The 13,324-nt window shown below is 38.7% G+C and overlaps 2 protein-coding genes across 7 annotated transcripts in view; one reads left to right on the top strand and one right to left on the bottom strand.

The window, feature by feature from the left end:
* SETD9 (SET domain containing 9) overlaps positions 1-6,620 on the top strand; it is a 38,375-nt gene extending 31,755 nt beyond the window's left edge. Inside the window, exon 5 of the mRNA XM_043975336.1 lies at positions 6,538-6,620. Coding sequence (XP_043831271.1) covers positions 6,538-6,578 — 41 coding nt within the window. The 3' untranslated portion in view covers positions 6,579-6,620. The remainder of the gene's footprint in view (positions 1-6,537) is intronic.
* The window catches only part of MIER3 (MIER family member 3), a 31,245-nt gene continuing 23,850 nt past the window's right edge, over positions 5,930-13,324 (bottom strand). For all 6 annotated transcript variants that reach the window (XM_043975330.1, XM_043975327.1, XM_043975325.1 and 3 more), the window contains 3 exons: positions 10,358-10,485; positions 10,093-10,235; positions 5,930-9,989 (listed from right to left, as the gene is read on the bottom strand). In XM_043975330.1, the coding sequence (XP_043831265.1) occupies positions 9,532-9,989; positions 10,093-10,235; positions 10,358-10,485 (729 nt within the window). In that variant the 3' untranslated portion in view covers positions 5,930-9,531. The remainder of the gene's footprint in view (positions 9,990-10,092; positions 10,236-10,357; positions 10,486-13,324) is intronic.

Below are 13,324 nucleotides of genomic sequence, written 5' to 3'. Positions count from 1 at the left end.
ATGGCCAGGACAGCAATATAGACAGAGATATAGAAGAAAGGCTTGGAAAGGGAATTAAGAGCTTGACAGAAAAGGTACAAAACTTTGCCCAAACAACAAACTCGATGAAAATTGAAATGGGCCAAATATGAACTGATGACACCATGATACAAGAAGAAATAAAAACACAAAGTTAAAAGACTAAAAAAAAAAGATGAAAATGTTAGTTATCTTGTAGCAAAAACAATTGGCCTGGAAAACAGATAAAGGAGAAAAAAAATCTAAGAATCATTGGACCACCTTAATACTATGACCAGAAAAAGAGCTTGAGCATCCTACTTCAAGAAATCATTCATTCAAGACTATTACAAAGGACTCCTGTTGGAAAATACTATCCACATCCAGAGAAAGAGCTGATATAGTTTGAATGCAGATGGAAGTGTGTGTGTTTCCTTTTGGTCTAACTCTTTTCATAACTTGACTAATATGGAAATATGTTTTACATGATTGCACATGTGTAACATATATCAAATTGCTTACTGTTTTAGGAAGAGGGGAAGGAAGGGAGGAGGGGGAAAATTTGTAACTCAAAATTATGTAAAAATGAATGTTAAGGGGCAGCTAGGTGGCACAGTGGATAGATCACTGACCCTGGATTCAGGAGGACCTGAGTTCAAATCCAGCCTCAGACACTTGACACTTACTAGCTGCGTGACCCTGGACAAGTCACTTGACCCCAATTGCCTCACCAAAAAAAAAAATGAATGTTAAAAATTGTCTTTACACATAATTGGAAAAATACTATTAAAATAAATAATTAAAGAAAACTGCATAGGTTTCTTAGTACCAGAAGGCAAAGTAGAAATAAGAATCTGCTGGTCACTTCCTGAAAGAAACCCCAAAATGAAAACTCCCAGGAACATCATAGTCAAAATCCAGGCTTCTAAGTCAAAGAAAAAATACTGCAACCAGAGAGAAAGAATTTAAGTACCAAGAATCTATAGTTAGTCACATACAATTTAACAGCCACCACTATCATAAAATGGAGAACTTGAAATATGATAACCAGAAGTCAAGGGCTTACGACCAAGAAACTTAGCCCCTAAAGTTGAGCATAATCCTACAGGGGAAAATGAACCTTTAATGAAATAGAGAACTTTTAAGCATTCCTGATGAAAAGACCAGAACATCACAGAAACTTTGAAGTTCAAACACAATATTGAAAAGAGACATAAAAAGGTAAACATGAATGAAAAAAATGAGAAAGGACTAAATAAGGATAAACTGCTCATAATCTGAAATCGGGAGATATGCTCTCTGAACCCTATCAGCAGCAGCAGCAGGAGTCATAGAGGGAAGCTAATTACATAGGACTGAGCATGGTTCTGTTATAGCTTGATAGTCTTAAAAGAAGAATGGGGACAGAGGAAAAGAGGAGTATATACTGGGGAAGGAGAGGAAGGTTAGGGAGAATTATCTCAAATAACTGGGGTACACAAGTAGAAGCCTTTCAAACAAGGAGGAAGAGGTAGAGTATGAGGCTGCCAAACCTCATTCTCATCTGAACTGATCACAGGAGGGAAGAATACACACAGTCACAGAGATATGTTTCACTCAACAGGGAAATAGGAGGGAAAGGAAAGAAGGAAGAAAAGGGAAGTAAAGGGAAGACAGATTAAAGGAGGGAATAAGCCCAAGTAAAACAAACTCGAATTAAGGATGTATGAAAAGCCCTATAGCTTTCTGGGGTAGCAGAGAATTGGAAACTAAAGGGGTACTCATGCCTGAACAAATTATGGTATATAAATGTGATGGAATGCTATTGTGCTGTAAGAAATGAAGGGGATGGTTCCAGAGAAACCTAGAAAGATATGTATAAAATGATGCACAGTGAAGAGAGCAAAACTAGAAGAATACTTTATACAGTGACAACAATATGGTAATGACCAACAACTTTGAAGGACTGAGGAACTCAAACCATATTGACCAACCACAAATCTACAGAACTCATAGTGAAATAGAGAGGTGAAACACTTAGAGTGACAGAATGAAACTTTTTTTGGACATAACCAATGTGGAAATTTGCTTTGCTTGACTATACATGTTAGTGGTAGGGATTTTGTTTTTCTTTCTTTCCCAGTGGGGATGGTGGTGATGGTGAATTGAAGGAGGGAGAGAAGGTGGATTTTTGCGATTGAGAGATATAAAATTTAATTCAAAAAGAAAACAAAAGGCAAGGAGTTTGGAGATTGAGTGGTATGTGCTAGGAACAGCAAGCAGGGGGCAGCTAGGTGGTGCAGTGGATAGAGCTCTGGCCCTGGATCCAGGAGGACCTGAGTTCAAATCCGACCTCAGACACTTAACACTTACTAGCTGTGTGACCCTAGGCAAGTCACTTAACCCCAATTGCCTCACCACAAAAAAAAAAAAAGGGGGGGGGAACAGCAAGCAGGTCAGTGTAACTGGATCCTGGTGTACATGGAAGGAAGTAAAATATAAGACTGGAACAGAAGGAAGGGACCAGATTGGGAAGGAAGGAAGGAAGGAAGGAAGGAAGGAAGGAAGGAAGGAAGGAAGGAAGGAAGGAAGGAAGGAAGGAAGGAAGGAAGGAAGGAAGGAAGGAAGGAAGGAAGGAAGGGAAAGAAAGAAAGAAAGAAAGAAAGGAAGGAAGGAAGGAAGGAAGGAAGGAAGGAAGGAAGGAAGGAAGGAAGGAAGAAAACAAACCACTTCCAGTTCTTTTAAACCTCTTAAGCTCAGGATCTTAACTTTGCTTGGTGTAATATGTACTCCTAAGGTGCAACTGTGCTGAATACCTATGTCCTACACTACCCATCTTTACTTATGATTAGAGAATAACTCATTTAGCAGGGAGGGAGGAAGGGAAAGAAAATTAGCATTTATTAAGTACTTACTATGTGCCAGGGGCTGTGCTAAGTGTTTTATAAATATTTTTTCATTTGATCTTCACCACAACCCTGGGAGGTAGGCACTATTGTGATCCCTACTTCTATAGGTCAGAAAACTGAGGCAGACAGAGGTTAAGTGACTTGGCCAAGGGCTCCCAGCTAGTAAGTGTGAGGTCACATTTGAATTTAGGTCTTCCTAAGTCTAGGCCCAGCACTCCATCCACTGTGCCATCAGCTGCCTCTGAAAGAGTTTAAATCTCATATAGAACATTTTGTATTTCATGTAGGAAGCCATATGGAGCCCCCTGGAGTTTATCGAATATGGGGGTGACATGGTGAGACCTGTGCTTTAGGAAGGGAGGTTGAAGTGAAGAGAGACTTGAGATGGGGAGAGCAACCAGAAGGCTATTGTGATATTCTAGGTACAAGGTGTTGAAGGCTTCTTTCTGGCTGGTGGCTGTGTGATTGAAAAGAAGGGCACAGGGGGCAGCTAGGTGGCGCAGTAGATAGAGCACTGGCCCAGGAGTCAGGAATACCTGAGTTCAAATCCCGCCTCAGACACTTAACACTTACTAACTCTGTGACCCTGGGCAAGTCACTTAATCCCAATTGCCTCACTAAAAAAAGAAAAGAAGAAAAGAAGGGGACATCTAGGAAGATGTTGCAAAGGTAGGAATGACAAGACCTGACAGTAACTCCAGTGTCTCCAGATACAATCAAATATAAAATCCTCTGCTGCTCAAAGCTCTTCATTACCTCCCACCTTCTCACATCTTACTCCCTCCATGTGAGATCCAGTGGCTCTGGCATCCTTGCTGTTCCTCACACAAGAGAACTACCTCTCCTTACCCCAGGCCTTCCCACTGGCTGTGAAATCCTCTCCCTTCTCATCTCAGTCTCCGGGGCTTCCTTCAAGTCCCAACTAAAATCCCAACTTCTACAAGAAGGCTCTTCTTACTTCCCTTTAATCCTTGTTTCTTCTGCAGGTTGATTTCCTGTATATATAGTTGGTACGTCTTTCTTTGTACATGGTTGTCTTCCCCATTACACTATGAGTTCTTTGAGAGGAGGGACTTTTTGCCGATCTTTGTACCCCTAGCACTTAGCTCTGTCCCTAGCACAGTTGCTTAATAAATGTTTGTTGACTTGACAACAGATTGGCTTTATGGCATATGTGAGTAGAGGATGGTGTAGATGTTGTTACTAGCCTGGATAAGAGGATCGTGGTACCCTTGAGAGTAATAGGAAAGTTGAATAGAGAGGAAGGTTTCAGGGAGAAGATGAGTTCTATTTTGGACAAGTTGAGTTTGGGACACCTATGGGACATCCAGTTCAAGATGGGCGATGGATGACCAGAAGACAGAAGGGTTCAGGGCTGAAATGTTCTGAGAACCCTGATAATTGAGCCCATGGGAGTTGATAAGATCCCCATGGAGCAGAAAAGAGGTCCTGGGGTAGATCCTTCAGGGACACTACAGTGTACAGTGGCCTGGATGAAGAAGCAGCAAAGGGGCATTCAGACTGGTAGGAAAATCTAGGCACAGGAGAGGAGCCATCGACATTGCCCAAGGCTTCAGCGAGGTAAAGAACAAAGACTGAGAAAAGGCCATTAGGTTTGGAAGTGAGATAATTGGTGACTTTGGAGGGAGCATTACAAGGTTGGCAGCCAGATTGCTGTTTTAGAAGACTGAGCAGAGGAAAGAAACAGGCAGGATATAGACTTTCTAGTTTAGCAGAGAAGAGAGAAGAGAGATAATGGGTGGTCAGGTCAAGTGAGGGGTTTTTGGTTGTTGTTTTTTAGGGTTGTTTTTTTCGGGGCAATGAGGATTAAGTGACTTGCCCAGAGTCACACAGCTGGTGTCATGTCTGAGGCAGAATTTGAACTCAGGTCCTCCCGAATCCAGGTCTGGTGCTTTATCCACTGTGGCAGCTAGCTACCCCCCAAGTGAGGGTTTTTTGTTTTTTTGTTTTTTTTTTTGTGAGGCAATTGGGGTTAAGTGTCTTGCCCAGGGTCACACAGCTAATAAGTGTTAAGTGTCTGAGGCTGGATTTGAACTCAGGCCCTCCTGACTCCAGGGCTAGTACTTTATCCACTGCACCACCTAGCTACCCCAACCAAGTGAGGGTTTATAAGGAAAAGTTTTTTGCAAGGGGCAAGAAGGAGCTAGTTGATGGGAAGAAATTGAAGATTAGAGAGAGAATAGGAATGACAGAGGGGGCAGTCTGCTGGAAAAGATGTGAGGCACTACAATATGTAGTGCATGGAATATAGTATTATATAGAGTTCTAGCTCCTGCAACTCAAATTAGAAGAAGTAGAGAAAAAGGATTTCATCAAGTAAAACCATAAATATTATTATGAAAGTAAACAGAGTTACTTTGTTCACTTTGAATACTCAATATATGTTTGTAATAAACTGTTATAACTTAAAATTTTTAGACTGAAACAATTGTTTAAGGCATCTTAAGGAGTTTTTAAATGTTTTAGATGTTGTTACTAGCCTGGATAAGAGGATCGTGGTACCCTTGAGAGTAATAGGAAAGTTGAATAGAGAGGAAGGTTTCAGGGAGAAGCTTTTAAGTAAAAGCTTAAGGTGTGGCAGCTTGGTATAGTGGCTTTGGAGTTAAGTCAGACCTGGATTCCAGTTCTGCCTCTGACAGAGATTGGCTGTGTGACTTTAGGCAACCTAGTGAACCTCTTGATCCCTCAGGTAATTCTCTAAGATGCTAAATTCCAGAAGAGCTGCCCATCTCCACAGATGGAAGGAAAGCCCATACTGGGAATTCCCCACACCAATGAAATCATAGCCCATCTCTCATCATGCCCTCCCACCGCCCAAACAAACCAAAACCAAACCTACCTCTTTAAACATTTTTAAGCCAAATTCATTACGCATACACCCTAAATCTCAGTTACTCTAAGAAAATGATTATTTCTGAGGCTGCAATAAAATTCCAAGAGCACTAACTTAATCTATTAGCATATTAAGGATTTCTGGCCCAATTAACTGAAATAACCCAAATACACAGACAGACCAAGGAAAAAAAGATTTCCAGACTTTTATTTCTGGAACTGTACACCAGGTATTAAAGTACAACAAATACAAAATAATGCTCAAAAAAATCAGTGTTTATGTACAAATATTAAAGTCAATGCAACAATAGCGACTTCCTCTTGAACATCTGATACTAAAACTTGTTCTGATTGTCACTAATTTATCTCATACTCACAGGGTACTTATTTCAAACTGGGACAATTGGAATCACTGGTCGTCTAAAAGGAATATTAATACCTACCATATTTTAACAATATAACTGCTAAGAGTTTCCTCCTTTTAGTGAAAAATTAGGAACTTTTTAAAAAACATAGTAACCATGTCAATATTTTTATAAATTATTTTCAATTCCCATTTGTAGACAATGTGCTTGTAACTCTGGGCAAACAATCTCCTTGTTGGTCAGGCTTATTCATTAGTTTACATTCAAAGTTGAGATATTTACTAGAGACTTTGGTTAAATTAAATAGTATCACTATGCTCTACTAGATCTGAAGTTCTCACACATTTATGACCCTCAATTTTAAAAATTAAAAAAAAAAAGGAAACAATTGCACAATTCTTTGACCTAATTGTACACACTTCTGTATTCTTCAGCAAACAGTATTGTACATCCTTCAAGTAAATTCAGCAGTTGACCATGACAAGAGGAAAACTAAACATTTAAAAAGCTAGCATGGAAAAGATGAAATATGACTAACAAAAGAAAAGTATTGCTATCATCACAGCACCAGTTACACTTCTAAATGAATCAGCTGTCCTCGTCAGATTCCCTGTACACAAAGATATCTACCAACACTGCAATTGCTCATCATGGATTTTTGGTTTGTTCATATGAAAAAAAATGCGGCAAAGGAAAAAAGAATTCATCACAGTTTGTTATAAGAATTGTGCTTTGACAAGTAAGAATAAAGGCAATAGAGTTTCTTCATATGATTGCAGCTCAGTTTTCTTCATGCTAACTCTTAAACGCAATTCTTTTAATAAACAGTAACAAATTCTCCATTAAGATGCTTAAAAACTGAGAGAAAAATAGATAAGTCCAGCTTTGAAAAAGAAAATTCAATAAATAGCTATTTTACATGGATAAAGTCATAGTGGTACAATTTATGAATGTCACATCAAGCATGCACAAAAATGGTACTATACATGGCAGAAGTAGTCAGAAAATATTGAATTAGATATCTAAAAAGATATGCAGAATTTACATGTATATACAAAATCTTGCAAATTATTGCCTCATTTTAACAAGGAATTAAAAGTAAACGTTACCAGCTAGCTAGCACTCCCCAAGAGGCTAAAATCAGATTGGCATTTAAAAATCTATTAGACTAGCTGGAATTCATTTTTCTCTCATACCATTTTCTGGATTTTGGTCAAAAATCTTTATTAAATAACTAAAGTGTCCATTCAACTTGCTGACAATCCAAACCTTAGATAAGAAACTAGACCGTCTCCATCTACATCAAGATCCCAGCAATGCATAGATAAACTGAATATATTACTGCATCAGCTACTGAGAATGGGCATGTTCATTTAAGTGCAACTGGTATTAGCATTCAGTCATCTTTGTGTAAATGATTTTATACAGACCAGCCACTGTAAACCCAGAGTTAAACTCAAATGCATAACAATGGAAGATTATGGCTAGTATTTTACTAAATCACATAAAATGTGTTGATTTTTAACAAAAGAAACAAGGTACAAAGTTTAGCACAAAAACACAGCAACAAGAAGCTGACAACTTGGCTAAAAATGTCACAGAGTACAACACAGGGCCCAGGCTACCCGTTATTACTGTGTACTTACGAGAATTATTCTATATTTCAGATGTATGTTAGTGAACCGATTTTAAAGAAGTTATCATTTTAACTACTTTTGTCCACTGTGCTAAACTAATGCTGCTTATGGTAGATGTGCTACTATGTAAGCACTTCAAAAAGCAATCTTCATTTCAAATGCTGTAAAGAAAAACAGGACTGTGCTTCATCCAAAATTAAGGATGTCAATGCAGTTCACAGTTTGTATAATAAATACCCTCCCTTTGCAACACTACTGTATAAGGTCACTAAATCCTACTCACTCAGCACAACCTTGAAGTGCCCTATACTTACAAATATCACTAATGCAGCCAAACTTTTAAAGTTTTTATATGCAACACAACTAGTGGCAATAAAAATGTTGTTACTAAGACAGTGCAAAGAAAAAAAGTGAAGGAATTCTACTGCATTTCAACTAAAGAAATTTTTGTCTAATGTGTGAGTCGTGATGTTTATTATGTACTACTATTGTACTACACATTGTCTGAATCTGCCCCGTAATTTAATGGGTATGCATGTATAAAAAGCAAAATCACCAAACACAAAGTTTCTGAAGATGACTTTTCATTTACAATGCATTTGGAATTAAGTAAAGGTAAAACTGACTCTAAGATGCATTTGGACATCTATCATTTTCCAATAATTAAAGTGGCAAAGTACCAGATTTGAGATAGTAAATCTTATTTCATTTTTCAGGTGTAATTTAAGCCCCTTGAAAAGCTTAAATATACTTCAAGGTTCTACTGCATTATGTGTAAAAATCTAGACGGTCCCTCCTAAACATAACACTTTGAACTGCAGTACTCCAAACAACTTGAGGTGTCCCCAAATGTAAACCATGTCCGAGTAACATCCTAGGCTCTGCAGACTGTGCCTTTGTATGTCAAACTGCCTTAGGATGGTTTAAGTTACACAATAACCTGTGTAATCTGTTATATTACAATTTTGGAAATTTTGGACAAAACACCATCAAACACAATTATCATGAAGCTTCAAATTTTAGCCTGTAAGTTAAGTACACAGAACCTCCTGGCAGTAAAATGACTTGTGTATAAGGTAGCCAGGGCCTAGAACTTCACAGTCTCATCCAAGCAGGGGTCTTCATATGTCTCACACGCAGCCCCTTGTGCTGGCTTCCATAAAGATGGACTTGCTGTTTTGTAAACCGAAGTGCTCTAGTTTAGTATCACATGAGAGAAGTTTCCATTTAAAAAACATCCTTGCATGTTTGTGCAGTTTAAATTAAAGAAACCTGCCCCTGCTTTTATTTAATTAAAAAATAAAACAAAAAAACAAAAAAATGCTACATTGTGCAGGGATCAGGATTGGTACCTGTAAACATTGTTATTCCACTGCATCTGTTACGGCAAAGGGAATTGACTCTAAAAGAAGCCACCCCATTCAGCTCAGAACTTCGGTGCTGGTTTTGAGATGGTGGCCCCTGTCTACAGGTTTTTAAAAGAAAACACAAAACAAAACAAAACATGAAAGAAAAAAAAAAGGAGAGAGAAAAGCAGAGCTTAAAGCTGCGCCACAGAGTTCATTCTTAAGTCCCAAACTCTGCTGAACATCATAGTTCATTTCCACATTTATGGATTGAAAAATGAAATTACTCTTGATAAATCAAGATATAGTTCTATACATACAAAGACATCACTGATGTCATAGTGAAAAAGGTTCAAACTTCCAGTGAAAGACTAAGCAAACCTGATGGCTCCCATCAAGTTTACTGGTACTGCAGACCCACTGTTTTTGGAGTTTGCCATTGGGATCACTCTGAGGGAAGGGCAGTGTGTTGATGTAGAGTGTGGGAGCTGATGAAACCATTCGTCTCATTTGCAGACAGACTGCTGAAGTCAGCCACGGAGACAGCCATTTTGGCACTGGTGATATGGTGCGTGTGATTTTCAAAGTCCACACCCAGGTTATTTACAGAAACATCATTTATAAAAGATTCAGGGACGGCGATGCCCATTTTTAATCTCTTTGCTGGTCTTTCTGACTCTTCACCGCAGATGTTCATAGGGTTTAGCTCTGAGTGATAAAATCCAGTCTCAAATAAATTAAAACAATCACTTTCACCATTGCTAGGCAGGCTAAGTAACTCTTCTGTTACAACAGGCACATGATTGACTTGTCCCCGGGGCAAGCTGCCCAGTGGAGGAAAGCTGTCATCGAGGCAATTCACGTCTGCGGAGTTGCAGACTGTAGCGACACTATTGGTCAATGCTGAAAGAGAGATGGAGAGAAATGATTCTATTTCATCTTTCTCATAAAAGAACAATCACAAAATCCGGTCTATCTAAAACACAAATTCAGACGCTGACTTTACCTGTCAAGTCGCTGGCAGTGAAGGAGCTCAGAATGCTTAACTGCTGGTCAGGAAGAGGCTCGGTCCGGTTGGACGTTAAGGCTGAAGAATTTACTGCTCCCCCAAGAGCTTCTGTTTCATCTACCAAACGATCCATGTAGTCCCTAGAAAGGCACATTAATATTTCATTAACTAATTCTATGTTGCAATCACATAAATTCACACAGAGAAGGTACAGCCCTATCATGGGAAGGGTGAATAAGAACCACACATCTCAAATACTTACGTGACTCCAGGATGATGGTTATATCGTTTTTTCCCAAATCTTGTTTGTTGAGCAAAGTAATCATAACGTTCTGATTTCTTCCACATGTAGTAGAATGCTACACATTCAGCAACAGTTCTAGTTCTCACCTAAGAAAAGTGCATTTGAAAATATAAGTCTTTGGGAACCTTTCTACCTTAACTGAAAATTCCCTCAAATGTCAGCATTGGAAATTTTGCAGTCCAACCCTCTACCTGCTAAAAGGAATGAATCTCTTCTAGACCATCCCCAACAAATACATGCTCAGCCTCTGCTTGAATCCCTTACGGTGACATGGAATCACTCTCTCAACAGATCTAACCAGACATTCTTCCTTACGCAAAACTGAAAACTGCCTCCCCGTAATTGCCATGCACTGGTCTGAGCTCTCTCTTTGGGGCTACCCAGAGCAAACCTAATCCATTTCCCCCAAAAGAGTTCCTGGAATATTGGAAGTCAGCTATCATGTGCCCTTTAAGACTTTAGTAATCCCCTCCCTCCTTTCCCAGACTAACAATCCTGTCACTGTTCTGGTTGTCTCCTTCTAGATACACTCCTGGAGTCAAGCAAAACACATTCCCTACTAGCATCCTTGATTTTCTGAACCTACATGGAGGATTTTATATTTATCCCCATCACAGTTCACCTTGCTGAATTTGGCCTATTCTTCCAGCCTATTGACAACTTTAATTTAGTCATCCATCATGTTGCTTGGCCCTCCCAGCTCTATGTTATCAAAAGACTTAATAAGCATGCCATCTGTATCTTCAACCAAATCATAAATTGAGATGTTAAAACAGAATTTCAGGTAGACGTCTTGTTTCTCATATTGTTAATGCACACGTTTCTGTACTAATGGCTATTTACTATTTGCACGCTAACCCGCTTTGGTCAAGGGAATTTCCTCACCTATGTGTTCCCTATAAAAATAACATCACTCTCCAGTCCCAACTCAACAGCTGTATCTTTAAATGTTTAAACTTCAAACTGCTAAGAACTTGTTTTTCTTATTAGCAGTTTGGAGCATTTAGAAAAACAGCTGTTGGACAGAGACCTGTGATTTCAATCATATTGGGAACTCCCAGATGAGGAACCTTTTCACCAATGCAGATTAGTACCCTTTGTGTAACCTACAGACTTAGAAAGTTACCTAGAGCAGCTAGAGATAAGTAATATGCCCAGGGTCACAAAGTAGGTGGGTGTCAAACACAGGGAGAGCTTGAATCCATTTTTTCCTAGCTTCAAGGCCAGCTCTATCGACTGCCGCAGGAGGATTCTGTATGGCTGCTGATCACTTGTATTACTTTTTTAAGAAAATGGCTGTCTCCATTGCCTTATATATTTGTGTCAATTCCCAATATATTTTGTATATCAGATGTATAATGATTTCTCCATTCTAGCTGTACTGATTCTATTCACAGAAAAAAGTTTGGTTTTTGTTTGTTTTTAAACATGGTCAACATTATCTATTTTGGTTTTTTGCAATCACCTCCTTCACTTGTTTGGTTATGAATTCTCTCCCAACCTCACCACTGTGATAGGCAGCTTCTTCCATTCTCCTCTAGTTTCCTTTTTTAATTTAAGATCTAATATTATATTTATCTCACACCCACTTTGAGCTCACTGGTACAGGGTAAACAGCAACATGTAAACCTACTGTTTCTGACAAACTGCTTTCTAGTTTCCCCAGCAGTTCTTGTCCCTGGAGTCCCATCTTGCCCTCCAAATAGTTTGTGCTCTTGGATTTATGGTCTGTTAGGCTGCTGTACTCTGCTTCTGGGTCTTTCTTATCTAGTCTATTCCAGTGATCTTTTTATACTAGTAGCATGTGGTTTTTGTTTTTGGGGTTTTTTTGCGCAGGGCAATGGGGGTTAAGTGACTTGCCCAGGGTCACACAGCCAGTAAGTGTCAAGTTGTCCGAGGCCAGATTTGAACTTAGATACTCCCGAATCCAGGGCCAGCGCTCCATCCACTGTGCCACCTAGCCGCCCCCCAGCATGTGGTTTTGATAATTCCTTCTTTATAATATGATATCTGGTAATGCCAACACTTTGTCCTCTTCCCTCCCCATATCCCACACACATTATTTACCTTGAATTTATTGACTTTTCATTTATTAACCTCACTATTGTTCTAATTTGGTCAGCTTCTAGAAATCATCAACTCAGAATAAAATAACATCTGTGGATTAGCTTAGATATTAGATATCATTTTTTATTAGGTTGATAGAACCTAGCCATGAATATTGAATATGATTTCCAATTATTTAGGTATTCCTTTATTTCTAAATCATTTTGTAGTTGCCCTGGGTATTTGAACAGGCTAACTTCCAGATGTTTGATGCACTTTGGATGCATTTTTTTTTTTTTGGCAGGGCAATGAGTGACTTGCTCAAGGTCACACAGCTAGTAAGTGTCAAGTGTTAGAGATCGAATTTGAACCCAAGTCCTCCTGAATCCTGGGCCAGTGTTTTATCCACTGTGCCACCTAACTGCCCCCTGTATGCATTTTTAATGAAATTTTTCTACCAATTCCTTCTTGTTTTGTTAGTATTATATGAAAATAGTGATTTGTGGACTTACTTTTTATCCTACTTTACTGGAGCTGTTAATCATTTTTGTTAGTTCTTTTGTGGATTTCTTTACTGTTTTATAAGATCATACTATCTGCAAATGGAGTTAATTTTTATTCTTCTTTGCTGATGTTTATTTATTCCTTTAATTTCTTTATCTTGTTAAAGCTAGCATTTCTAATACTATGTCAAATGATAGTGGAGAATAAGACATTTTTGCTTTTGCCATAAACCTGCTGGGAAAGCTTCCAGTGTTTCTTCGTTGGAAATAATGCTAGCTCTTGGCTCTCAGTTTATGTTTTTTATAGGACCCTTTCATGTCTATGCTTTTTAGGGTTTTAACATAAATGAGTCCTGGATTTTGTTGAAGGCTTTTT

This window comes from Dromiciops gliroides, chromosome 1 (genome assembly GCF_019393635.1).
Source record: "Dromiciops gliroides isolate mDroGli1 chromosome 1, mDroGli1.pri, whole genome shotgun sequence".
Lineage (NCBI taxonomy): Eukaryota > Metazoa > Chordata > Mammalia > Microbiotheria > Microbiotheriidae > Dromiciops > Dromiciops gliroides.
This window is presented reverse-complemented; position numbering and strand designations above follow the sequence as displayed.